General features: G+C 38.6%; 2 protein-coding genes across 8 annotated transcripts in view; both read left to right on the forward strand.

Moving 5' to 3' along the window:
* MGAM (maltase-glucoamylase) overlaps positions 1-3,270 on the forward strand; it is a 97,527-nt gene extending 94,257 nt beyond the window's left edge. For both annotated transcript variants that reach the window (XM_045495944.1, XM_045495945.1), the window contains exons 47-48: positions 443-613; positions 2,349-3,270. In XM_045495944.1, coding sequence (XP_045351900.1) covers positions 443-613; positions 2,349-2,432 — 255 coding nt within the window. In that variant the 3' untranslated portion in view covers positions 2,433-3,270. The remainder of the gene's footprint in view (positions 1-442; positions 614-2,348) is intronic.
* An 8,090-nt stretch (positions 3,271-11,360) lies between these two features.
* LOC123606991 (probable maltase-glucoamylase 2) overlaps positions 11,361-25,009 on the forward strand; it is an 86,141-nt gene continuing 72,492 nt past the window's right edge. For all 6 annotated transcript variants that reach the window (XR_006716599.1, XM_045495938.1, XM_045495939.1 and 3 more), the window contains exons 1-3: positions 11,361-11,481; positions 15,706-15,811; positions 20,454-20,533. Coding sequence is in view for 5 of the 6 variants with exons in the window: in XM_045495938.1 (XP_045351894.1) it covers positions 15,706-15,811; positions 20,454-20,533 (186 nt within the window). In the remaining variant the exon portion in view is untranslated. The remainder of the gene's footprint in view (positions 11,482-15,705; positions 15,812-20,453; positions 20,534-25,009) is intronic.

A 25,009-nucleotide genomic window follows, 5' to 3' on the forward strand; every position in this document is an offset into this window, starting at 1 on the left:
ATGTTCCAGATATATACACGCACACACACACACACACACATACACATGTTTATATACATACATCCATATTTATATATGGATATATATACATATATATACATCCATATATACATATATATAAATCCATATATGTGTGTGTGTGTGTGTGTGTGTGTATAAACATACATATCCTTATATATAAAGTTCCTGATAGCTAAGACTCTTTGTCTTCTTAGAGTTCAGGGTGAGTCTAGAGATCCTGCAGATGCTTAGCCAATGCAAAGTTGAATGGTAGTTGGAAGCAGGAGATAGAGGGCTGAAATCATGGTCTGCTTTATCCAAGGGCACAAGATGGTGACCCTCACAGTGTCTTACTTCGTGGTTTACATTTGTGCCTAAAAAAGAGGTTGAGAAAAATTTAAATGGATTTTTGCCTCTGGTTTCTTTTATTCCCAATTGACAGAATACGATGCAGAGTCATGTAATTTTCAACAAATATATCACCGATACAAACCCTTTGAAACTGGGCTACGTGGAGATCTGGGGAGTGGGCAGCGTCTCCATTTCCAGTGTCAGCATCTCTGCGAGCGGCATGGTGATCAGACCCACCTTCACTTATAACCCTGCATCACAGGTTTGTGACCCGTATTTCCCAATCCTGAGACAGCCAGAGCAGTTCCTGCCTACCTCCCTTCCAAACGACCCCCTCTCCTATAGAGCCATTTGGGAAGCCCTCCGTGTTGAGTGCATCAGCAGTAGACAGCCTGGAGGTGAAGGGAAACTTCCTGACTCATCATCATTGGGAATTGAGAGTCTGGAGCCTTACTTGCCATGTGTGTTTTCTTGTCTGCAAATTTATATAAAGCTTTGTCTTGACTCCTTCACTCCACCTCAGAGATCTATTTCCCAAACAGCCCAAACTACCATATTTCATCAAATATATGACACCTTCAAAGTTGCCCCATTATTTCATGTACCACGGTGAAGAAAAAGAGGATTACAGAAGTATGGTGCAATGCTTTAGTATCACTTAAAATTTCTACTTTAAACACATAGAGAGTTTTGCAAACTTTGTTTAAACCAAGATTTCTATCCTTTTAATGTTAGTGATAAGACAGAGGAAAATATTGGGTAGAGACACATGGACATTGATAAATCTGCATCAAAGTAATTTGGATAAGGTAAATTCTGAACGTGAAGAAATATTAGAAATGCCTTAACCAATTTGTATCCCATGTTTTATTATGAAAATTTTATGTAAATGTTTTAAATTATCATTTTATTTATTATTATGTAAAATAAAAGTATGCAGCATGAATGGGTTAAGGTATTTCCTCTGTGCTATCAGAGGCACTGGTGATACATCATTTCATAAAACTTCTTCCACTAATATCTATGGAATTTTCTCCAAAGCTAGCAACATAGTTTATACAAGTTTTCATCTTAGCACTTTCTTGATCTCACTGTCAGCTGGGATTCATATTCTTTCCTAAAGTAATCTTTAAGTGGTCTGTACCATCCATTCATAATACTGGTAATAGCAATGAAGTTCATGCTTGCACAGATAACAACAACTGTCACAAGTGCTGCTTAGCTCACAGTAATTCCAAGGCTGTTGATTGCAACACACATTCTGAGCTCATGAATGTTGTATACATGGAAAATGTGCACCTGAGGATCGATGTAGTGTGGCATTTCCAACACCTAGCCTCACTGGAAATGGGTCTTTCTTCGTGTGCTTGCTTCTTGCTTTTTCCTAGACTCTTTTTTTCTTTCATAATCCTTCCTGATTAAAAGGCCTGAAACAAAATTTTCCTTCTGTTTTGTATTCTTCATTCATTTCCTCATATTTGCGGCTTTCTTGTTAACCAATTGCCCCAACCTTACCAAGAGCTCATAAAGGACTTTGCCCAACTTTGTTGCTGACCAATGGACTGTTATACAAGCTAACACCTGCACCTGCAGTGACATTTATGGAAAACATTTGCCTAGAAAAAAGCTGAACCATTGGACTTTCACTGGGCAATCTTCAAGTCACTATTGGGGAACAGGAAAAGGAAGATCAAAGGAGCATTGTGTAGAATGGAAATAAGGGCTTCTTCTCCCATTTGTCTATGCCGTTGTGTCTCTGCAGTCATTTGTATTGCATTATTTAGGGCCTGTTGTCTTTTCCCTATCCCTGAACTAGTTTTGTACTCTAAGGAATCAAGAAACACCCTCCTCACCTGAACATTCGAGGGCTCCCTGACAGCAATGCATTGTGAAAGTAGCAGAGTAGCATGTGGACCACAGCCTTGTACCTGATTTGCTTGAGTGCAGGAAATTTCAATCACCAGATACCCTCTACTTTTCCTTTTGGTTCCCAACAGGTGTTGAGCATTGATATGACCAGCATAGACATCAGCCTCCATAAGTTCGTTTCACTGACGTGGAGAAGCACTCTGAATTTTTAGAGCAAGACACTGATGATGAACAGCTTTGAAACTACTTATACTTCATGCTCATAAAATTATTGTGTGGTGTTAATTGGCTCATGCCCAGTACGGGTAAAGTATTTTATTAATTTTGTTATGTATTTTGTCTGTGTCTTAGCTCTGTGGGATAGGCCATAGGGAAGTATTGGAAATCTGTGAGTTGTCTGACTGTCCCTGTGTGATTAACATGGTAATGATGGCTCATCACACAATAGCCCCTGAAGAGGCACTGGGTCCATGGCAAAGTTGCACGTATGTGTGTATGTATGTGTGTAATCAGGGAATGGGCCCCACTCTTGCTAAATACACAAGAAAAAGCTTGCCAGGTCAGTTCCAGGCCCTAGGGTTGACTAAGGCCTCAAGAAAGTATCAAGAAAGAACATCCGCTTGTTGGTTATAGGGAGAAGGGAGGAATAGCATGACATAAGGGAAAGGAAAGGTCAGCAGGAAAGGTGAGAGGAAACAGAAGATGGTGATAAAAACAATCCTCACATGTAAGAAGAAAACGCAAAAATCTCAGGAATGGTTAGCCTCATGGGGAGGAGCAAGGAAGGAGCCTACTCACGTGAAAGCGGGGAGATGGGGTGGGGTGGGGGGACACTTAGCATATGGGAAGTGGGGTGAGGATGAGATTTAAGCAGGCAAAGCTGAGGGAGGGAGTTTGAACGTAAAAAATGTAACTAATTTTTGCAGTGGTGTGCTTTGAAATGTGTAAAATTATTTCCTTGCTCTGTGCCTAACATACATAACCACAGTTCACACAAACGCATGCAACTTAAATGCCAGAGAAAAATAAAACAAGCAAATTTACAAGAAATTTTGAACTTTGTGACATTTTTACCTTGGGTAACCTCCCTTTGGGGTTAAGTCTTCTTGTTTGGTAAACCCTCGTAAGTTGGTCTTGTTCTCCTTGGCATCAGAGTTCCTGGAGTCTAACCGACCAATGAGATGATCAGATCTGTGATTATCCACACTTTCCCTCACACCTCCAGCATCGGGTGTTCATGAGATTGAGGTGTGTGGTAGCATGTACATGAGTGGTTGTTGCTGTTTTACTCATCACAGCAGTTGCTATATCTGGTAAAATGTCAACCGGGAAAAACAGAATTTGCAACACTATGGGTTATAACATGAGATAATTAAAATTTGGGATAAAATAATTACATATTAATGTTCAACAGAGATGTTTACTTTTGGTATTCCTTGAAAATGAGTGTGTTGGAAACGAGTATGTTTACTTCCCTAAGTCTTTCTTTCTCTTTTGTGTTTTAAAACACGAGGAGGCCAGAGTCTGCTTCTGCACTCATGTATCAGTGCCTAAGGTTAGAGAAAATGATACTGTTAAATTGGCTTAATGTTCTAATTAGCCAAATAAGGGGCTCTTGGGTGAGGACTTGAGCTAATTATGCAGCTAGAGAAACATGGAAAGATACAATGAGACTTCTTTGATCAGAAATATGGGATGCTCAGGGCACCTGGGTGGCTCACGTGGTTGAGCCTCTGACTCTTGATTTCAGCTTTGGTTGTGATCTCATGGTCATGGGATGAAGCCCCCTTCCAGTTCCATGCTGGAGTCTGATTTGGATTCTCTTTGTCCCTCTCTCACTGTTCCTTCTGCCATAATATATATATATATATATATATATATATATATATATATATATATATATGGGGGTGCCTGGATGGCTCAGTCAATTGAGTATCCAACCTCAGCTCAGGTCATGATCTCATGGTCCGTGAGTTAGATCCCTGCGTTGGGCTCTGTGCTGACAGCTCAGAGCCTGAAGCCTGCTTCTGATTCTGTGTCTCCCTCTCTCTCTCTGCCCCTTCCCCACTCACAGTCTCTCTGTCTTGAAAAATAAACATTAAAAAAAATAAAAACAATATGGGATGCTCAACATCACTCATCAGGGAAAAACAAATCAAAACCGCAATGATAAACCACCCACACCTGTTGAATGGCTAAAATTAACAACATAAACAACAGGTGTTGGCGAGGATGCTGAGAAAGGGGAAACTTCTTGCACTGCTGGTGGGAATGCAAACTGGTGCAGCCACTCTGGAGAACAATATGGAGGTTCCTCAAAAAACTACAACTAGAACTACCCTATGATCCAGCAATTGCATTATTAGGTATTTACCCAAAGGATACAAAAATACAGATTCAAAGGAGTACATGCAACCCAATGTTTATATCATTATCAACAATAATCAAACCATGGAGAGAGCCCAAATATCCATCAACTGATAAATGGAGAAAGAAGATGTGGTAGATATATGCAGTGGAATATTACACAGCCATCAAAAAGAATTAAAACTTAACCATTTGCAATGATATGCATGGAGCTAGAGTGTATTATGCCAACCAAAATAAGTCAGTCCGAGAAAGACAAATATCACACGACTTCACTCATATGTGGAATTTAAGAAACAAAACAAATGAACATAAGAGAAGCAGGACAAAAAGAGAGAGGGAAGCAAACCAAAAGAGACTCTTAGAACAATCTGAGGGTTGACGGAGGGAAGGGGGTGGCAAGATGGACTCGATGGCAGATGGGCATTAAGGAGGACACTTGTTGGGATGAGCACTGGGTGTTGAATATAAGTGGTGAATCACCGAATTCTACTCCTGAAAACAGTGTTGCCCTGTATGTTAACTAAAATAAATCTTAAGACATATGGGAAACTTGTTAGCTATCCTCTAATCCACCTAGGAAGGCTACGAGGAGGAAAGCATCATTCACTTAATATTTGAGAAATATTTTTATGTTATCATCAAGGACATCTTGGTAGGAGTTAGCTCTGGCTGCCACTGAAAACTCAAGAAGAGGATTTCTGTTAGAGAATCATGATCACCACATCTGGGAGTGAGGCTGAACACAGTTGTAGTGTCATCGACCCCACTGGCAGTGTGCTGAGACCTATGAAAGCCCTCTGAAGAATGATGTTCTTAGAGGCATAAAATAAAATGCATACCATTTTAAAGGAATCCTGGGCTGCCTGGGTGGCTCAGTCGGTTAAGCGTCCGACTTTGGTCATGATCATCAGGTCATGACCCCACAGTTCGTGAGTTTGAGCCCCGCATCGGGCCCTGTGCTGACAGCTCAGAGCCTGGAGCCTGCTTTGGATTCTGTGTCTCCCTCTCTCTCTGCCCCTCCCCTGCTCATGCTCTCTCTCTCTCTCTCTCTCTCTCTCAAGAATAAATATTAAAAAAATATTTAAAGGAATCCTAATATATTAAAATACATTTATATGAATATTTTTAAAATTTAATATAGTAACACATGAGCAATTTTTAAATTATCACTCTATATAGTAAGATTGAGCCATGGGCTTCATAATATCATAATTTCCATGTGATGATCAGCATAAGCAATGTTTTGAGATATCTGCTACAATTTCATAATGTGATATGAAAATATCTGTGATTCTGTTTTGACTCATGTACTGCTAAAACTGCTGTGCTGTGCTATCCACATTTATAATGTAAGAAAATGCTAAATTTCAGTTAGAAATTAGTGAAAAAAGATGTATTTTTTTCCCATCAATGCTTGCAGATTCCCTAAGTTATACCCCTTGGAGTTCTGGGGACCCTAGTTCAAGAATTCCTAGATTAAGGCACATCCGCTTTCCAGACTTGAGTTTAGCAACTCGGTCCCTTGTACCTATAACAACTTTAAGTGTTCCCAAGCCTCAGTCGCTCACTTGTCTCTTGAATTCATTCATTCTTTTGGCTTTTAAATAGCCAGTTCCTTAAGGACATGAAGACCTTTAGTCTAGGACTGAAAAGATTCTCAGCAGCTCCGAGAAGGGGGTCAGTGAAGGAAAGGATCTGCAGCTCCCTTGATTCTCTGAGCACAGTTGTCCTTCTGTAGGTAGAAGGTTGCATCCTGCCTCACCCCATTGGAAGTGTTTCATCCACTGGTCAAGCATTTTCTTTTCCTTTCAGTTGCATGAGAACTCAGAAGCAATATTTAGGGTCCAGAGACTTGGTTGGGTCACTTTGTCTCTCTGGGATCATGTTTCTTCATCGGCTGGTGTCAGAGTAAAGCTGTGATTTCCAAATTCTGCAAAGGGGCTCTGCATTGCTCTCTGGAAGAGGGAAGAAGGCAGATTGTCAGGGATCTGAGCTCCCCACCCTGGCTTCAGTTATTTCATTCAATTACATACTGGAATTACATCTGAATAAAGAATTTTAAGGGGTGCCTGGGTGATGCTCAGTTGGTTGAGCATCTGACTTGGTTTTGGCTCAGGTCATGATCTCATAGTCATGGGTCGAGCTCTGCATCAGACTCCATGCTGAGCATGGAATCTGCTTGGGATTCTCTCTCTCTCTCTCTCTCTCTCTCTCTCTCTCTCTCTCCCTCTGCCTCTCTCTCACTCACATGTCCTCTTCTCTCTCTCTCTAAACAATAAAAAAATGAATTTTACATATATATGTAATATACATATATACTTAACATATAAAAATATATAATATGTACTTAAAATCTTTATCCGAGTGGAATATATGTACCCTCATATACATTTTATATATCATATTTATGTAAGAAGTTTGAAAATCAGTATGCCAGATAAGCAGTCCACAAACATTTTGGTCCCAGAACCTCTTTATACTCTTAAAAATTATTGAGGATTCCAAGAGCTTTTGTTCATGGGGTTAGATCTATTGATATTTTTTATAGCTATTGATATTTATTATATTAAAACTTAAAATAGTTCATTGTACACCCAAAACTAATGTTATACTGTATGTTAACTAACTGGAATTCAAATAAAAACTTTAAAATGTTAAAATAGTTATATTTTCCAAAGAAAATTAGAAGAATTGCATTTTTACATTTTTGGAAATCTCTTTAAAATCTGGTTTAATAGAAAAAGATCCCAAAACCTCAAATGTGCTTCTACATCCAACCTTTTGTGATATCACATGTTATATAGTATCTTGAAAACCTCACTGTACACTTAGGAAAGAAAGGGAGTGAGAAAGGCAAATATCTTCTTAGGGTTTTTTATGAAAATAGTTTTACCTCACACACACCCTGAAGAGGTCTCAAAGACCTCCCAGAGGTTGGTCTCCAGAGCATACTTTAAGAACCACTTCAGAGGTTCCTCAAAAAGTTAAACATAGAACTACCCTAGGACCCCGCAATTGTGCTGCCAGGTATTTACCCAAAGGATACAAAAAATACTAATTCGAAGGGGTACATGTACCCAGATGTTTATAGCAGCACTATCAACAATAGCCAAATTACGGAAAGAGCCCAGATGTCCACTGACTGATGAATGGATAAAGAAGAAGTGGTATATATATACACAATGGAAAATTACTCAGCCATACAAAAGAATAAAATCTTGCCATTTGCAAAGACATGGATGGAGCTAGAGAGTACAATGTAAGCGAAATAAGTCAATCAGAGAAAAAACGAATACCATATGATTTCACTCATGTGTGGATTTTAAGAAACCAAACAAATGAACACAGGGGAAAAAGAAAGAAGAAAACCAAGAAACAGACTCTTACCTGTGAAGAACAAACTGATGGTTACCTGAGGGGATGTGGGTAGGGAGATGGATGAAATAGGTGATGGGGATTAAGGAGGACCCTTGTCATGATGAACACCTGGTATTGTGTGGAAGTGAATGACTACATTTTACACCTGAAACTAATATTACACTGTATTGTAACTAACTGGAATTTACATAAAAACTTGGGAAAGAAGTAAGAATCACTACACCTGGAGACTTATACACTTGTGGCTACCTTGAGGCAGACCCAGCAACATGGACCTACACTTGTAACTCCCGGCAAGCTATTAGCAGAAAGGTTGGAGTCTTTTTGAGATATTCTCTTCCCCAGAGATCACATAATGTCACTTTATGTCTTTGTAGGTATGTCAAAATAAAGAAACAGCCATCTGAAACCCTTTCACTAAAAGAGGAAGAAATTCATTCCATTTCATATTGAAAGCATCCTTATGGGGTGCCTGGGTGGCTCAGTCGGTTAAGCGTCCGACTTCAGCTCAGGTCACGATCTCACGGTCTGTGAGTTCGAGCCCCACGTCGGGGTCTGGGCTGATGGCTCAGAGCCTGGAGGCTGCTTCCGGTTCTGTGTCTCCCTCTCTCTCTGCCCCTCCCCCATTCATGCTCTGTCTCTCTCTGTCTTAAAAATAAATAAACGTTAAAAAAAATAAAAAAAATAAAAGCATCCTTATTATAACATTACTTAACATAAATACCTACAAAGACAAGGCAGTGTGGGCCCCGGCAGATATGTGTCTGCAACATTCCCTTCTTGTCAATGCAGCAGTATCACTGAGATTTTTGTATCTTGTCTTGGAGGATGGTGCTTTGAAAGTTAAGGGTGATACATATTGTTGGTTTCTGACTTGGCCATTCAATCATCTGCTTGCTTTGATCACTTTATAAGTTCTGCCAGGAGCTAACTTCACCATGCTTTCTTGCTAAGAAACAACTGGAAGATACTGGTCACATGCTTGTTTTTTCCCTTCAAAATGTCTCTTTTTCATTGGTCAGCACAAGCATGTGACCCAGTACCTTCCAGTTGCTAGTAAGCCAGAAGGGATGGCAAAGTGAGCTAATTTCTGCACTTCAGGAAACGGAGGCTAGCTGTGGCTGTTGGTCAACACTGTAATGTAAATGATGTCATAAATGAGCATGGGATATGAGGAGCCAAGAGTAAACTATCACACAAAGAATAGAATGACCTTGTGTAGCAATAAATCTCCTTTCCTAATCTCTTGCCAAGATATCGTCCCAACTTGAAGTGAGATCCTGGTACATTTTCACTCTAACAAAGGCCCTGTTTTACTGGAATGAAAGATAAGGTAGATATCTCATTTCTGAAGTTAATCAGGGTAGAAACCAAGTTTCTGTGTGTGTGTGTGTGTGTGTGTGTACTTGCCATACATTGAGCATTTGAAGGAAACATGGACTGCTCTGTCTACTGTATTACTTATGGATCTCAGATGCCATTAAAAGATGGCATGCCCTCATATTTTGTTATATATAGGATATGCAGTCTCCTACACATACTATACGCCCTCATATATTGCTGGTGGGGATGTAAAATGTTGCCTGGAATTTTACATTTTGGAAAACAGTTCTGCAATTCTTCATAAAGTTAAGGATGGAGCTCCCATATGATCCTGAAATTTCACTCCAAGGTATATCCCGAAAGAATTGAAAATATATATCCACACAAAAACTTGCACATGCATGTTCAGAGCAGCATTGCTCATATAGCCGAAAAGTATAAACAACCCAAATGTACATCAACTGATGAGTATATAAACAAAATGTATTGTTATAATGATATGATCCAGCCTTAGAAAGAAATAAGGTACTGATACCTGAGGGTGTCTAATACCTACAACAACATGGTGGAATTGTGAAAATATTACGCCAAGTGACAGAAGCCAGACACCAATGGTCATACATTGTATGATTCTATTTATATGAAATGTTTGGAATAGGCAAATCCATAGAGATAGAAAGTAGATCAGTGGTTGCAGGGATGGAGAAGAGGAGATTGGGGAATGACCACAGATGAGTAATATCTTCCTTTTGGGATGATGAAAATGTTCTGGAAGAAGATAGTGGTGATGGTTGCAAAACTCTGTGAATATACAAAAAACCACTGAGTTGTATACTTTGAGAGGGTAAATGTCATGGTATGTGAATTATATTTCAATAAAAACCCACATTGGCTAGCTTAAGAAGAAAAAAAAATTTTTTTTGAAGATATTAGTGACTCATTGAAAGTCCAAGAGGGCCAAGAGTGTCAGGTTTGTAGGCTATGTGGCTAGGAACAATAGTCTTATTACCAAGTGGGGGGTTCCATTGCCCTTAGCCTATGTCCAGCAGCCTGTACTTTCAATACTGGGCATAGGATGCCACTAGGTTGCCTGTCCCTACTGCCTCCGAAACAATGTCTCTTCACCATCCTGGATGCCACATGATACCTCCTTCTCTCCACCGTCTTCTGGGTCACAGGCACACCTCATTGGCCCAGCACAGGCCAGTTGCCTCTACCTTGGCCAAAAGGGAGATTGTGAAAGAGAATTTCTAGCCTTTTCCTTGGGGAGGCAGAATTCCCAAGATGCAAAGTTCCTTAAATATTAGAAGTTTTTTTTTTTTTAAATACCCATCAGTCAAAGAGCATGATAAATTTCCAGTGAAGGTGTCTTCTCACTTCAATATTATATAATTTCTACTTTAATGGTGCTTCTTTTATTTAGAATAATTGGTGGGAACACTTATTCAAATTAATGGATGGGCACCTGGGTGGCTCAGTCAGTTAAACACCCAACTCTTTATCTCAGCTCAGGTCATGATCTCATGGCTTGTGAGACTGAGCCCCACATGAGACTCTACACCATCAGTGCTTGGGATTCTCTCTCTCCTCTCTCTCTCTCTCTGCTACGCTTATACATGTGCACGCTCTCTCATTCCCTCTCTCTCTCTCTCAAATAAATCAACTTGAAAAAAAGTGGAAAGCTGAGTTATGCAAGAGAACTTTGGGTGGCAAAATGGAGAAAGGAACAATGTAGTGAAGCAAAAGCTATTCATTTTTTCACTTACATATTCAACGAAGAGCCATATATTTAAAACTATTTATGAATGTTAGGCTAAACACAGGAGACACCGATACAAAAGTGAAGATCCAGCTCCTGAGCTCTTTAGGCGACATGGACAGTCAAGCAAGTATAATGTGACAAGCAAAGTAATTGGATATTAACAGGAACACAGAAGAGGCATAACTATTAGAATACAACCCCACCTTCCTCTTTTATTAACAGACAGAGCTCACTCTAAGTCCCAGGGAAAGCAAGGGCCATTTTATGGTCAATTGGAAAACCCTCCTCTCCTCCAATCACCGTCAAATTTACAGGGCAATAAATCAATCCTAGCAGAAGCTGGCTACATCAACCTAGTCACCTTTGCTCAGTGCTCCTCAAGAACCACCAAGGGATAGACATAGCAAATAAAGGGATACGGCTATGAGGTGAGTACTTTTCTCCATGCATGTGGTGTTTTGAGTAAGTAGTGTTCCTTTTTTCTTTTAAATGTCCCTGTCTCCTCTGCAAAATGATCTGAACAACTCACCCTTTTCTTTTGGACCTGATATTTTCTTCCTCTTCCAGAGACCATGAGGAGTGGGAATGAGATAGTGCATGAAGTCACAGGCTGACTGGAGAGATTGTGTGTGTGTGTGTGTGTGTGTGTGTGTGTGTGTGTGTGTAACAGACAGGGAGGGTTGAATCCAAGATGTTCCTCTCTCACTGGGAGAAAACTCTCACTGGGAGCTTCCTTCTGGAAGTTGGCTAAAAGTGCCATGGATTAGAAGTACAATGAATGCATCTCTTTGGGCAGGGAGGGAAATGGTATACAATCATTAAGGTTTCGAATCATAATCTGGATTTTAATTATTCTAAAATTCTGTTTGATGAAAAGTGGCTCTGGGTAGGGAGGGTTGCTGAGTAGGAAAGACTTTCTACCTTTTGGAATCCCCACCTACCCACTTGCTGGCAGGATGGCAGTAGTCCCTAAGGCAGGAAAATGCCTAGGGTTGTCCTCAGAGGATCCTGAACTTCCAGAGCCTGTTCCCCTGGGAGGTGTTGAGCCTGCTCCCCTGGGAGGATTCAGAAGCTGTGGAAGAGGCATGTGCCTTGGGTTTGTAGAGGCTGGGAAGCAAAGTTTCCTCATGGAGAGACACAGTGTTTGGAGAAGGGAAGCTGAGTGACAGAGTGTTTGCTGTGGTAGTGAGTCATGGGCTCTGTGTATAAGAAACAAAGTCATGTACTGTGAGCACATGGGGTGGGTCTCTCAGACTTCTTTCACTGCCTGAAATTTCACCATTGGAGATCCAGCCTCTAGATCTGTAAGCTCTATAGTCCAGGAGACATTGTGGAGAGAGTGAGAACACTCAAGGACTGGTTTAAGAAGCAGAGCCTCAGTGTTTGCCTCAGTTACACCACTAACCATGGTTAGGCACAATTCCTTAACATTGACATAAAATGGGCATCATGTTGCCTGCCTGGTCAACTTCAATGTAGGGGTATCATGGGAATATAATAACATGATATATATCTTACAGGGATTAGAGTAAACCTTTGAAGAGTTTAGAGGAGAGATACCTGATAGATTTAGGCTAATATGAAAAGATAGTTAATAAACTCCACCTTCAATCCCAAGCCTCAATCCTAACTCCCTGCAACCCGTGGCAAATTATTTGTAGATCCTTGCTCCTTACCTCCATTTCAAAATTAAGGTGTTTTTTTTGATTGTCTTTTTACACATTAACCAATGCCTGTCTCAATTAAAAAAATGAAGCTATACAGGTATGTAAATACTTACAGAAATGGTCATGGCATTGGGCCAGGGCTGAGAAGAACAGGGGTACAGGGAAATGCAAAGTTAAAAGAGAGGTGAAGTTAAAAAAAAAGTAAGAAAGTCTGTTCACCTGGATTTATAGATTATTACTACACAGTTGTTGGTTTGGTATAGCTGGAACATAGGGGAGAGAAGAGGCAGGGCGGCGGGCATAGGAGATGTCATGAAGACCTGTGAATACAAAGCTAAAGCATTTATATTTTATTTGGGAAACCACTGAGGACTTGAATAGAGGAAAACTAAATGACCCCATTTGTGCAGAAGAAAGAGCAATCCATCTGCAGAGAGGAAGCAGAGAGCCGGGAGGAAGCTGTGGTCACAGTTCAGGCCAGAAATGATGGCCTGACTAAAGCATTTCCAGTAGGGATGGAGAGAAAGAAATAGATTTGAAAGATATTGGGAAAGGAGTCTGACTGAACTGGTGACTGGCTGGAAGGACTAAAAAAAAAAAAGAGGAGTCAAAAAATTTACTTAGGTTTTTGACAAAATTGTGATTCTGTTCTTCAAGATATTAATCATGTTAGGAGAGGCCAACTGGGCAGAATTGGCATAGGCTGGGACTGGGGTGTGGGGAGAGATGAGTGCAGGTTTAAGCATGCTGAATTTGGTGAAGTGTGTGGGGCATCCAGGTGAAACATCTAATAGGTGGTTGCACACATGAATCTGAATATCTGAGCTAGAAATACAGATTACATTGTCCTCTGTTACATGAAGTCATGAGTCGTGGAGCTTGCTAAAGGAGAAAGGATAGTGGACCTATGTTGAAAATGTGGGACATATCAATAGTTAATGAAGCAAGGGACTAAAAGGAAATTGAAGAGGAACCAGAAACATGGGTGAAAACCAAGATTGAATGATAATCAAAAAATCCAACCATGGAGAAATTCAAAGAGGAGGAAGTGGTTGATAGTGCTGGATGTTTAAGAGAGTGCCCATTGTATTCAGCAGCTAAATCCCTGGTGACCTTGACAGGAGGAGTTTCCTTGGAATACAGGAAACAGAAGACATGCCAGTATTATATGAGGAAACTAATACAGGGAGGGTGGAATTATCTTTTTGGAAAGTTATTTGTGGAAGGAAAAAGAAAGTTATGATGGTACCTAGAGAAGAACACAGAATCATCACCAGAGTTTAGGGCGACTTGGGATATACTTTTGAGGGGGAAAGAACACATTCAGAGGGAAAGGTTGATAATTCAAGAAAGAGGAAGGATAATTGGTGGAATAAGATTTTTGAGAAATTCATAGTGTGTGAGATCTATAGGATAGATACAAGGGTTATGCTTAGACAAGAGGATGGAAAACTCTTCCACTGAGAAGAGGGGAAAGGATAAGAATTTATCTAGTTGTAGATAATTTTTATAGAAAAGCTTGGGTTGAGAAGCAGGGAGACGAAATAGTTTCTGTAAACTAGTTGTTTTGTTTGTGATGTTGGAGATGATTGGACTGAGAGTAGCAAACAGTATAGGTGACAAAGGTTGGAGCTTGAAAACAAGGATCAATATTTGAAATTTCCCCTAAGAGAAATGAGAGAAAGTGGCAAGATTGTCAGTCAGCATGAAGGTTCAACATATTTGTCAGATTATGAACCCAGTGGCATCTACATTGGGCTGAGTGCATAAACCCAGAAGGGAGAAGTTTGGATCAATGGCTTCATTGTATAGATTCAGTTAGCAGATAAGGGAGCAAGGAAGATGTGGGAAATAATAGCTATTGAGGCCTCCATCGGGGAAAGATGGTATCCAGGCGGGACTAAGAAATTAAGAGGGAAGGGAACACAACAGAAGCCTCAATGTGATCAAAGAATAAGGAAACAGTGTAATGAGAAGGTAAAAGGGCATGAGCTTCTGCCCAGGAAATAGGAAGTAGAGGCTAAGAGTTCAGAAGTGGACCAATTCTGAGGGGTGATAAGTTCCAGGGAATAGCCAATATGCAGGGGTAGTAAGAAGCGTAGTGATGGTAAAGAGTCAGCCAAGGAATGACATGGTGAAGGCTGTCATGGAATTGTGAGGCATAGATATAATGTGAGGTTTACTATAATTAGAGCAGAAGAATGAGAGTAACTCCAGAATCTGACTTCATTTTGTAGATGGAGAAATGCACATCCAAATAGCTAAAATACCCATCTGTTGGTATGCAAGCCAGGACAAGAATTGAACTTCTTTGGTTCCCAGTTCATTACACACTCTAATACACCAAATATTTTAAAACATGGGTCTATGCATGATCAACAGGGCTACTGTGAGCCACCAAATTTATATGGGTTTGTGTGCTGTGATCATGCAAACAAGCATTGTGCTGGAGATCAGAATTAGGTTCATTTTTGTTGCAAGAGTCTTAACAGGTTTAGTCACTTCTGAACAATTAAACTCCTTACCATCATGGTATAGGAAGTGGAATAAGATGACTAGAATTCAGGTTTTCTTACTTTTTCCCTCCCTGAGTGTACCCTCTTCTCTACTGCCCAGGATGGGTGTGAGGATCAAAGTGGCATCTAGAAGGGCTTTGTGAGCCACCTTAAACCCTCATCTCTCTCCTCTACTCCATTCCACTCCTCCCTTCCTCCAGTTCTTTACGTCTGATATATTCTTTCCTTGGACAATACTGAATCCCTCTGCAGACAAAAAAGACAGGAGGCTTAGAGGTGTTAGACGCACAGACTAGAGTTCATTGTAAACACTGTAATGGATGGAAACCAATATTCTCTTGATTATATAAAGAGGAATGCTTATAATCAAGTCATCTTGCAAATGAGTTCACATTCTAATCATGATGCCTATCTTTTGGATTGATGGGGTTTGTGGTTTGCTTAAATGCCATTATCTGTGTCCGTCTAGATGGCAAGGAATCTGAGTGTGTTGGAAGTCCTTCTGATCATCTTCTTCCTAACTATACTCGCCTTAGATATCTTCTTGATGCTTTTGGTGTTGGGAAATCCTTCAGGTAAGGAAGATGCTTGTTGCTTTGGGGTTGGAAGGATTGGTAAAGAAAGTCCTCTCTGGTTGCCAAAGCCATCATTATATTTCTTCACTCTTCAGCATGGCACCACATTGCATTATTCAAAATCCACATCCACAACTAATTTAAGTCAATTTTCAAAAGACAAGTGTTCTTTTTCTATAGCAAATGCTTTAATGATAGTGATGTTCAGGATCTTCTGATGAAAGTCTCATTTGATGAAAATTTAACAAGATGCAAAATTAGGCTCATTGGATTTCTGTCCTTCAATCCAGTCATGAAGCCTTCAAAGAGAAGGAACAGTTGAGGTAACAGTGCCCAATCCCATTACATCACGGAAAAGGAAATTAAGTTACAGGCAACTTGAGGGCTGATTAACTTGGCCTAAATAGATCTATTATAATTAGCTTCCAGCCCATATTCTGATTGAAATAACTATGATTTCTTCATCAATACCTTTGAAACTGTTCTCTCTCACACAGAAGCCTCAAACAGAATGCCCTCTCCTTCATGAACACATGATACTCTAAATAATAAAATAATAGTGTGTAATACAAAACCCTAGCCCTAATTAAAACAGAATTTGAGGTTTATTGTGCTTGATGAAGTTCCCTTTCTAAATGTAGGTTAGGCATGCATTGAAAAGAAATTGTGCTGAGAGCAGAGCCTACCTACTCAATCTCTTTTCACCACTGTCCACAGTAAGCATTAGGGCACTTTCTAGGAACAGTTATGTCTTTGAAAGAAGATTTGAAAACCATGGATATAAACTGTTTTTAGCCTATTACTACCTTTTCCCTAGAAAACTTTTTTTGAGTATCAAATCCCATGATATTACTATCCAATATACATGAATAAGTGGTTTCTCTTAGTTAAAATAAAACTACATCTTCACACCTGCATTTTTACCCTAAATCACACTCTAATTCATGCAGAATAGTTTCACTTTTAACTGTTGTATATACTGGGCTTCTCTCGAGATGCTTTTTGAAGATATGTTTACATGAATTGAAAAGGAGGGTTTTTAATTTAATTTTTTTTGTTCTGGTAAGAACACTTACCATGAGGTCTACTCTCTTAATAGATTCTTAAGTGTACGATACAGTATTGTTATTGCATAATGTTGTACATCAGATCTGTAGAACTTATTCATCTTGCCTAACTGAAACTTTATACATGTTGATTAAGAACACCCCATTTCCTCCTTCCCCCAGGCCCTGGCACCCATCATTCTATTCTTTGCTTCTGTGAATTTGACTATTTTAGATACCTCCTATAAATGGAATCATACAGCGTCTGTCCTTCTGTAACTGGCTTATTTCACTTAGCAAAATGTCCTCCAGATTCATCCATGTTGTTGAAAATAACCAGATTTCCTTCTTTTTCCTTCTTTTTTTTTTTTTAATTTTTTTTTTCAAAGTTTATTTATTTTTGGGACAGAGAGAGACAGAGCATGAACGGGGGAGGGGCAGAGAGAGAGGGAGACACAGAATCAGAAACAGGCTCCAGGCTCTGAGCCATCAGCCCAGAGCCTGACACGGGGCTCGAACTCACGGACCGCGAGATCGTGACCTGGCTGAAGTCGGACGCTTAACCGACTGCGCCACCCAGGCGCCCCCAGATTTCCTTCTTTATTTTATGTGTGAATAATATTCTGATACACACACACACACACACACACACACACACACACCACATTTTATTTATCCATTCATTGGTTGATGGACTCTTGGATTGTTTTCACATCTTGGTTATTGTGGATAGCACTGCAATAAACATGAGAATGCTAATATCTCTTTGATATTTTTATTTCCATTCTTTTGAATTATTCAATCATGCTGATAGCAGAAGTTGGATTGCTGGATCGTATGGTGGTTCTATTTTAAATTTTTTGAGGACCCTCCATACTGTTTTCCCACAGTGGCTGCACCAGTTTGCATTCCCACCATTAGCATACAGCCATTTCCTATTGCTCCCATTCTCATCAACACTTCTACCTTTTATTTTGTTTTTCAGATTTTATTGTTAAGTAATCTCTACATCCCAAATGGGGCTCAAATTTACAACTCTGAGATCAAGAGTCACATGCTCTACTGACTGAGCCAGCAAGACATCTCTTGTTTTCTTTATAATAGCCATCCTAAAATGTGAAGTGATATGTAATTGTGGTTTTGATTTAAACTTCCCTGATGATTAGTGACATTGAGCATCTTTTCTGTTTGCCATTTGTGTGTCTTTAGAGAAATGCTTATTCTAGTCATTAGCCCATTTTTTAATCAAGTTATTGTTTTTCATTTTGGTTTTACTGTTGTGTTGTAGGAGTTCCTTATGCATTTTAGAATTTTGCCCATTTTCAGATAGAAGGTTTGCCAATATTTTCTCCCATTTCTTATGTTAACTTTTCATTCTGTTAATAGGTTCCTTTGGTATCCAGAAGCTATTTAGTTTGATGTAGTCCCTCTTGTCCATTTTGGCTTTTGTTGCCTGTGCTTTTGAGATCATATCCATAAAATCATTGCCAAGACCAATCTCATGAAGTGTTTCTCATATATTTTCTTCTAGGAGTTTTACAGTTTCAAGTGTCTTACTTTTAAGTCTTCAATCCAATTTTAAAATAAATTTTTATTTCATATATATACACACAACTGTAGAGCCATAAAGGTAGGAGAGTTGTTTGAGGTCTTTTTTGAATAGAAACAAAGGCACTAAAGGGTACCTATTATGTCCACTGTTAACTCAAGACTCAAATGCAATTCTGGGTTTTGACTGGCTCATGGAGCCTACTGAACCAGGTCCTACTTCTGATGTTACATTGATGGGTGGGGGAGAGGGGCTCACAGAGGTGATAAAGGCTAAAGGAAGAATAGCCAACGTTGAGTGAGGATCTTTGTTCAAATGGAGATTATAATATCTTCCTGGTTTACCTCACAGATGGCTGAAAGTAAGTGGGAAAAAAAGCAAAAACAAACAAGCAAACAAAAACAAATGTGTGGGACAACAGGATAGCCACATGTAAAAAAATAATCCTGAATCCCTACCTGACATCACATATGAAAATTAACTTAAAATGGATCAAAATTTGAAACGTAAGAGCCAAGCGTATAAAATTCTAAGAAGAAAACATAGTTATGAATATTTTGATGTTGAGTTAGACAGCAGTGTCTTAGATATGACACCTAAGACATAACAACCAAAGAAAAGATGGGTAAATTTTACTTAAAAAAAAAAAAAACAATTTGTGCTTCAAAAGACACCATCAAGGAAGTGAAAAGACAGCCCACTGGATGGGAAACATATTTGCAAATAACATATCTGATTCTTGTATCCAGATGTATAAAGAAATCTTACAATTCAAAACTTAAAAGAAAAATAATCCAGTTTTTAAAATGAGTGTAGAATTTGGACAGACATTCTTCATAAAAGATCAACAAATGGCCAATATGTCATGAACAGATACTCGTTATGAGTTTTGGGAAAATGTAAGTCAAAATCACATACTCTTCACTCCCAGGAAAATGTCTATAATAACAAGTGTTGAGGATGTGGAGAAATTGGAACCCTCACACACTGCTCGTGGGAAGGTAAAATTTTGGAATTTTAGTCCCTTTGGAAACAAGTTAGGCAGTTCCTAAAAAAGTTAAAAAGAAAGAGCTCAACCATATTACTTAGTAATTCCATTTCCAGATCTATACTATATCTATCTATCTATCTATCTATCTATAATTCAAAACATATGTTCACACAAAAACCTGTATGCAAATGTTCATTGCAGAATTCTATGTCATAGTCAAAAAGTAAGGGGCGCCTGGGTGGCGCAGTCGGTTAAGCGTCCGACTTCAACCAGGTCACGATCTCGCGGTCCGTGAGTTCGAGCCCCGCGTCAGGCTCTGGGCTGATGGCTCAGAGCCTGGAGCCTGTTTCCGATTCTGTGTCTCCCTCTTTCTCTGCCCCTCCCCCATTCATGCTCTGTCTCTCTCTGTCCCAAAAATAAATAAACGTTAAAAAAAAAAAAAAAGTAAAAAAACAGCACAAATGTACATCAACTTTGGAACAGATTTTTTAAAGTGTTATATCCATACAATGGTTATGATTCAGCCATAAAAAAAAAGAAGACTGAATTATTGTTATGTGTTGCAACATAGATGAGCCTTGAGAACATTATGCCAAGTGAAAAAGCCAGGCACTAATGACCACATACTTTATGGTTCCATTTATATGAAATGTTCAGAATAGGCAAATCCATGGAGACAGAAAACAGATTAGTGTTTGCCAGAGACTGGGAGAAGAGAGGATGGGAAGTGACCATGAATGGGTATGTGATTTCTTTTTGGATGAAAATGTTCTGGAATTAAATAGTGGTGATTGGCAACACAACTTGGTAAAAAACTGAAAGCAGTTGAATTGTACAGTTTAAAAGGGTGAATTTTATGGCATGTGAATTATATCCAATAACAAGCAACCAAACAAAAAGCAAATGTGTTTAACACTTGTAGGCACAGATAGATACCAACTACTAGTGATCATTGACTAGAGAATTTGGCTGACAAGTCTGTAACTTTGCCTGCAGCCTTTCTGAAATTGTGATTACACTACAAACTTTCAACTTTTTCCTTTAATTCCTATGCAGGTCGTTCATTTGTTCCAGAGTGCCCAGATATCCCCGAATCAGAGAGGATAGACTGTGTTCCTGGGCATGTGGTGACAGAGGTCAGAGAAATATGCTCTCTGCTATTGTTCTACTGGAATCTATCTATCTATCTATCTATCTATCTATCTATTTATCTATCTATCTATCATCTATCTATATCTATCTATCTATCTATCTATCAATCAGTTAAAATGACTTTATTTCTATAGGAATTTCATTGATAGTAGAACAGTTTGTTCTGTCAACAGCTGGCTGGCATGGTTATTTTTGCTAAAGCATTACTATTCACATGTTGATTAGCTTGTTAAGTGTTCTTGCCTGTTTGAGGTGATCAGAAAAAGCCCTTTATAAATGTATATAAATCTGTGGACACTAAAAGGACAGTGATCTTTGAACACATATGTTTTCCTTCTGAACTCCTATCATTCTATTGTATTTCCTCATCTCTAAGTTTTGCATTATATTATATTATTTCTATTCCCATTTTCATAATTTCCCCTATGTGTTATTTTTTTTTTCAAATTTATACTTAAATTCTAGTTAATTAACACACAGTGCAATACTGGTTTCTGGAGTGGTATTCAGTGATTCATCACTTACATACAACACCCAGTGCTCATCATAACAAGTGTCCTCCTTAATACCCATCACTCATCTAGCCAATCACCCACCCACCTCTCTCCATCAACCCTCAGTTTGTTCTCTCTCTTTAAGGGTCTCTCATGGTTTTTTTCCCACTCTCTCTCCCCCCATATGTTCATTTGTTTTGTTTCTTACATTCCATATGAGTGAAATCATGTGGTATTTGTCTTTCTCTGACTGATTTATTTCACTTAGCATAATACTCACTAGCTCCATCCACATTGCAAATGGCAAGTTTTCATTCTTTTTGATGGTTGAGTAATATTCCATTGTGTATATACACCACATCTTCTTTATCCATTCATCAGTCTATGGACATTTGGGCTCTCTCCTTAGCTTGGCTCTTGTTGATAATGATGCTATAAACATCGAGGTGCATCTATTCCTTCGAATCTGTATTTTTGTATCCTTTGGGTAAATACCTAGTGGTGCAATTGCTGGATTGGAGGGTAGTTCTATTTTTAACCTTTTGAGGTACAGCCATGCTGTTCTCCAGACTGGCTGTACCAGTTTGCATTTCCACCAACAGTGCAAGAGGGTTCCCCTATCTCTGCATTGTTGCCAACACCTGCTGTTTGTGTTGTTAATTTTAGCCATTCTGACAGGTGTGAGGTGGTATCTCATTGTGGTTTTGGTTTGTGTTTCCCTGTTGATGAGTGATGGAGAGCATCTTTTCATGTGTCTACTAGCCATCTGGATGTCTTCTTTAAAAGTGTCTATTCATGTCTTTTGCCCATTTCTTCACTGGATTATTTGTTTTTTGGATGTTTAGTTTGATACGTTCTTGATACATTTTGGATAATAACCCTTTATCCAATATGTCATTTGCAAATGTCTTCTCCCATTCCTTAGGACACCTTTTAATTTTGCTGATTGTTTCCTTCATTATGCAGAAGCTTTTTATTTTGATGATGTCCCAATAGTTCATGTTTGCTTTTTGTTTTCCTTGCCTTCAGTGACGTGTCTAGTAAGAAGTTGCTACGGCTGAGGTCAAAGAAGTTGCTGCCTCTGTTCTCCTCTAGGATTTCGATAGTTTCCTGTCTCACAGTTAGGTCTTTTATCCATTTTGAATTTATTTTTGTGTGTGGTGTAAGAAAGTGGTCCGGTTGTATTCTTCTGCATGTCACCATCCAGTTTTCCAACACCACTTGTTGAAGAGACTATCTTGTTCTCATTGGCTTTATTTAAAAGAAATAAGTATGTCAAGTGGGAAGAAGATGGTGGTAAAGTGGATTGTAGGCCTATGATTTGTTTGGAGTTATTTCTTTCTTGCCTTATTTGGATAAACAGCAATACTGTGGAAGTGGGGAAAGGAGGATAGGGTAAAGCGAAGAGGAGGAGGAACTAAGAGAGTGTTGGTTCATGGGGTCTAAAATCCAGAATAGAGGGGGAGTTCCCAGTGTTGCTAAATGTGTCATAAGTGTGACTCCAAGCATAGCCATGGGAAGAGTAAATGTTTGTGGGCTAGACTATGTATTCCTTGCGAATAGAGGCCATCAAGCACATATGGATGATTGATTCACTTGTAGAACTCAAATGACTTGTTATAACAAAAGCCCTCTAAAATCATGTATTGGCAACAAATCACCCAAATGAACAGGTGCTAAAAACATAGATTTTTTTTTATGTTTATGAGTAGCTAACACAAGAATATCAGCTATTTGAACACTGCTTGTTTGTGACTTATGACTTTATCATAAAGGTTGTATGTATGTAGATTTTATTCCTTTCCCTCATATTCTACATTCTATATCCCATAATATCCTATTGGGATATTAATTAGGACTGCATTGAGTTTTGAGTTATATTTAGGCATTTTTTTAATGTTTATTTATTTTTGAGAGAGAATGAGACATAGTGCAAGTGGGGAAGGGGCAGAGACAGAGAGGGAGACACAGAATCCAAAGCAGGCTCCGGGCTCTGAGCTGTCAGCACAGAGCCTGATGCAGGGCTCCAGGTCACTAACTGCAAGATCATGACCTGACCCGAAGTCGGACACTCAACTGACTGAGCCACCCAGTGACGCCTATCCCTTTTTTAAAATGTATTTAGGCAATACTGATATCTCAATAATTTTGAATCTTCCCATCCTAAAAACATAGGAAATATCTCCATTTCAACTCTTTTTTATATATGTATATTTCTTAGCTAGGTTTTATGTTTCCCTTAATATGCATTTTGTTACAGGGATACCTAGGTAGCTCAGTAGGTTGAGCATCTGACTCTAGATTTTGGCTCAGGTCATGATCTCGCAGTTTGTGAGATGGAACCCTGCATGGAGGCTGTGCTGTCAGTAAAGAATCTGCTTAGGATTCTCTCTCTCCCTCTCTCTCTGCCCCTCTCCCACTCATTCTCTCTCTCTCTCTCTCTCAAAATAAATAAATGTTTTTAAAATATATGCATTTTATTACATATGCATTATGAGGATTTTCCCCTAAATCTTTCATATGCTTAGTTTCTATTATATATGCAATCCATTAAATTTTCTACCTGGTACTTCTTTTATTACTAAGATTATTTTACACTTATTACATTTATTTTATTTTATATTTATGTATTTATGTTTTATTATATCAGAATATATTAATTAAATAATTGGCCAACTGAAATTTCCTATTTCTAGATGGTTTCTGTAGTTCTTCTTCTTGAGTTATTAAGTATACATTTGTATCCTAGTTCATCAAATATGTACATGTTTATCTTTCAGTGATATTGCAAAATAGTTTTTCAAAGTATTTGCACCAATTTACAGTCCCTCTAGCAGTAGGTAATAGCAGTTGCTCTGTATCCTAACGTACTCTTGGTGTTCTCTCCTTTTTCTTTGTTTTTCTTAATGTAATTTTAACTTAAAAATTTTAATATTGAAATATAGTTGACACTATGATATGTATGTGATTCCACATTTCTACACATTACACAATGATGAGTATAGTCACCCTCTGTTACCATACCATGTTATTACAATACTGTTGACTCTGTTCCCTCTGTTTTGTATCTCCCTCATGACTAATGAAGTTATACACCTTTTCATATACTTACTGGCTACATGGACAATCATATTTGTGATGTGTCTTTTCAACTTTTTTAACCAGTTTTTTCTGTTGGACTGTTCATATTTTTCTTGTTGCTTTGTAATCATTTATATAGTCTGAGTGTAAATCTTTTATCAGATATATACATTGTAAGTATCTTTTCTTACTCTGTTGTTTGACTTTTAACTGAATGGTGACTTTTGATGAAAAGTAGTTCTTAGCTTTAATAAGATCCACGTTACCAAGTTTTAATATGCATTTTGTATTCTATTTAAAAATTATTGCCTACTTCAAGGTTAGGAAAATATATTCCTATGTATTCCTCTAAAAGCATTGTTTCATTTATCAAATTTGGATTTTTAATCAGTCTAGAATTGGTTCTTGTGTATGCTATCAGGTAGGAGTCCAGAACATTTTTTTTCTTGAATCTTTAATAGATCCATCACCACTTACTGAAATAACCATCTTTACCCCCCTGCATTGTAGTGGCCCCCACACTGTAAATTATGTGTCTTTACAAGTGAGGATCTATTTCTGGAATATCTATTTTGTTCCATTGTTAGTTTGTTCTTTTGCCAATACCACACTCCCTTTATTAGTATAGCTTTATAATAGGTCTTGATATGTGATTGTATCGGTCTTCCAAATTGCCTTTATTTTTCTTCAAGATTGCCTAGCTTATTCTTCACCCTTTAGATTTCTAAATACATTTTAGAATCAGTTCAGTCCACTGGTTTTCTTACAAAATCTGCCAGAAATTTTATTCTGTTCACATAAAATGTACAGATTAATTTTGGAAGAATTGTCATACTTTATGAGTGAATATTCTAATCTATGATCATGATATATTTTTTCATTTAT

This window comes from Leopardus geoffroyi, chromosome A2 (genome assembly GCF_018350155.1).
Source record: "Leopardus geoffroyi isolate Oge1 chromosome A2, O.geoffroyi_Oge1_pat1.0, whole genome shotgun sequence".
Classification (NCBI taxonomy): Eukaryota; Metazoa; Chordata; class Mammalia; order Carnivora; family Felidae; genus Leopardus; species Leopardus geoffroyi.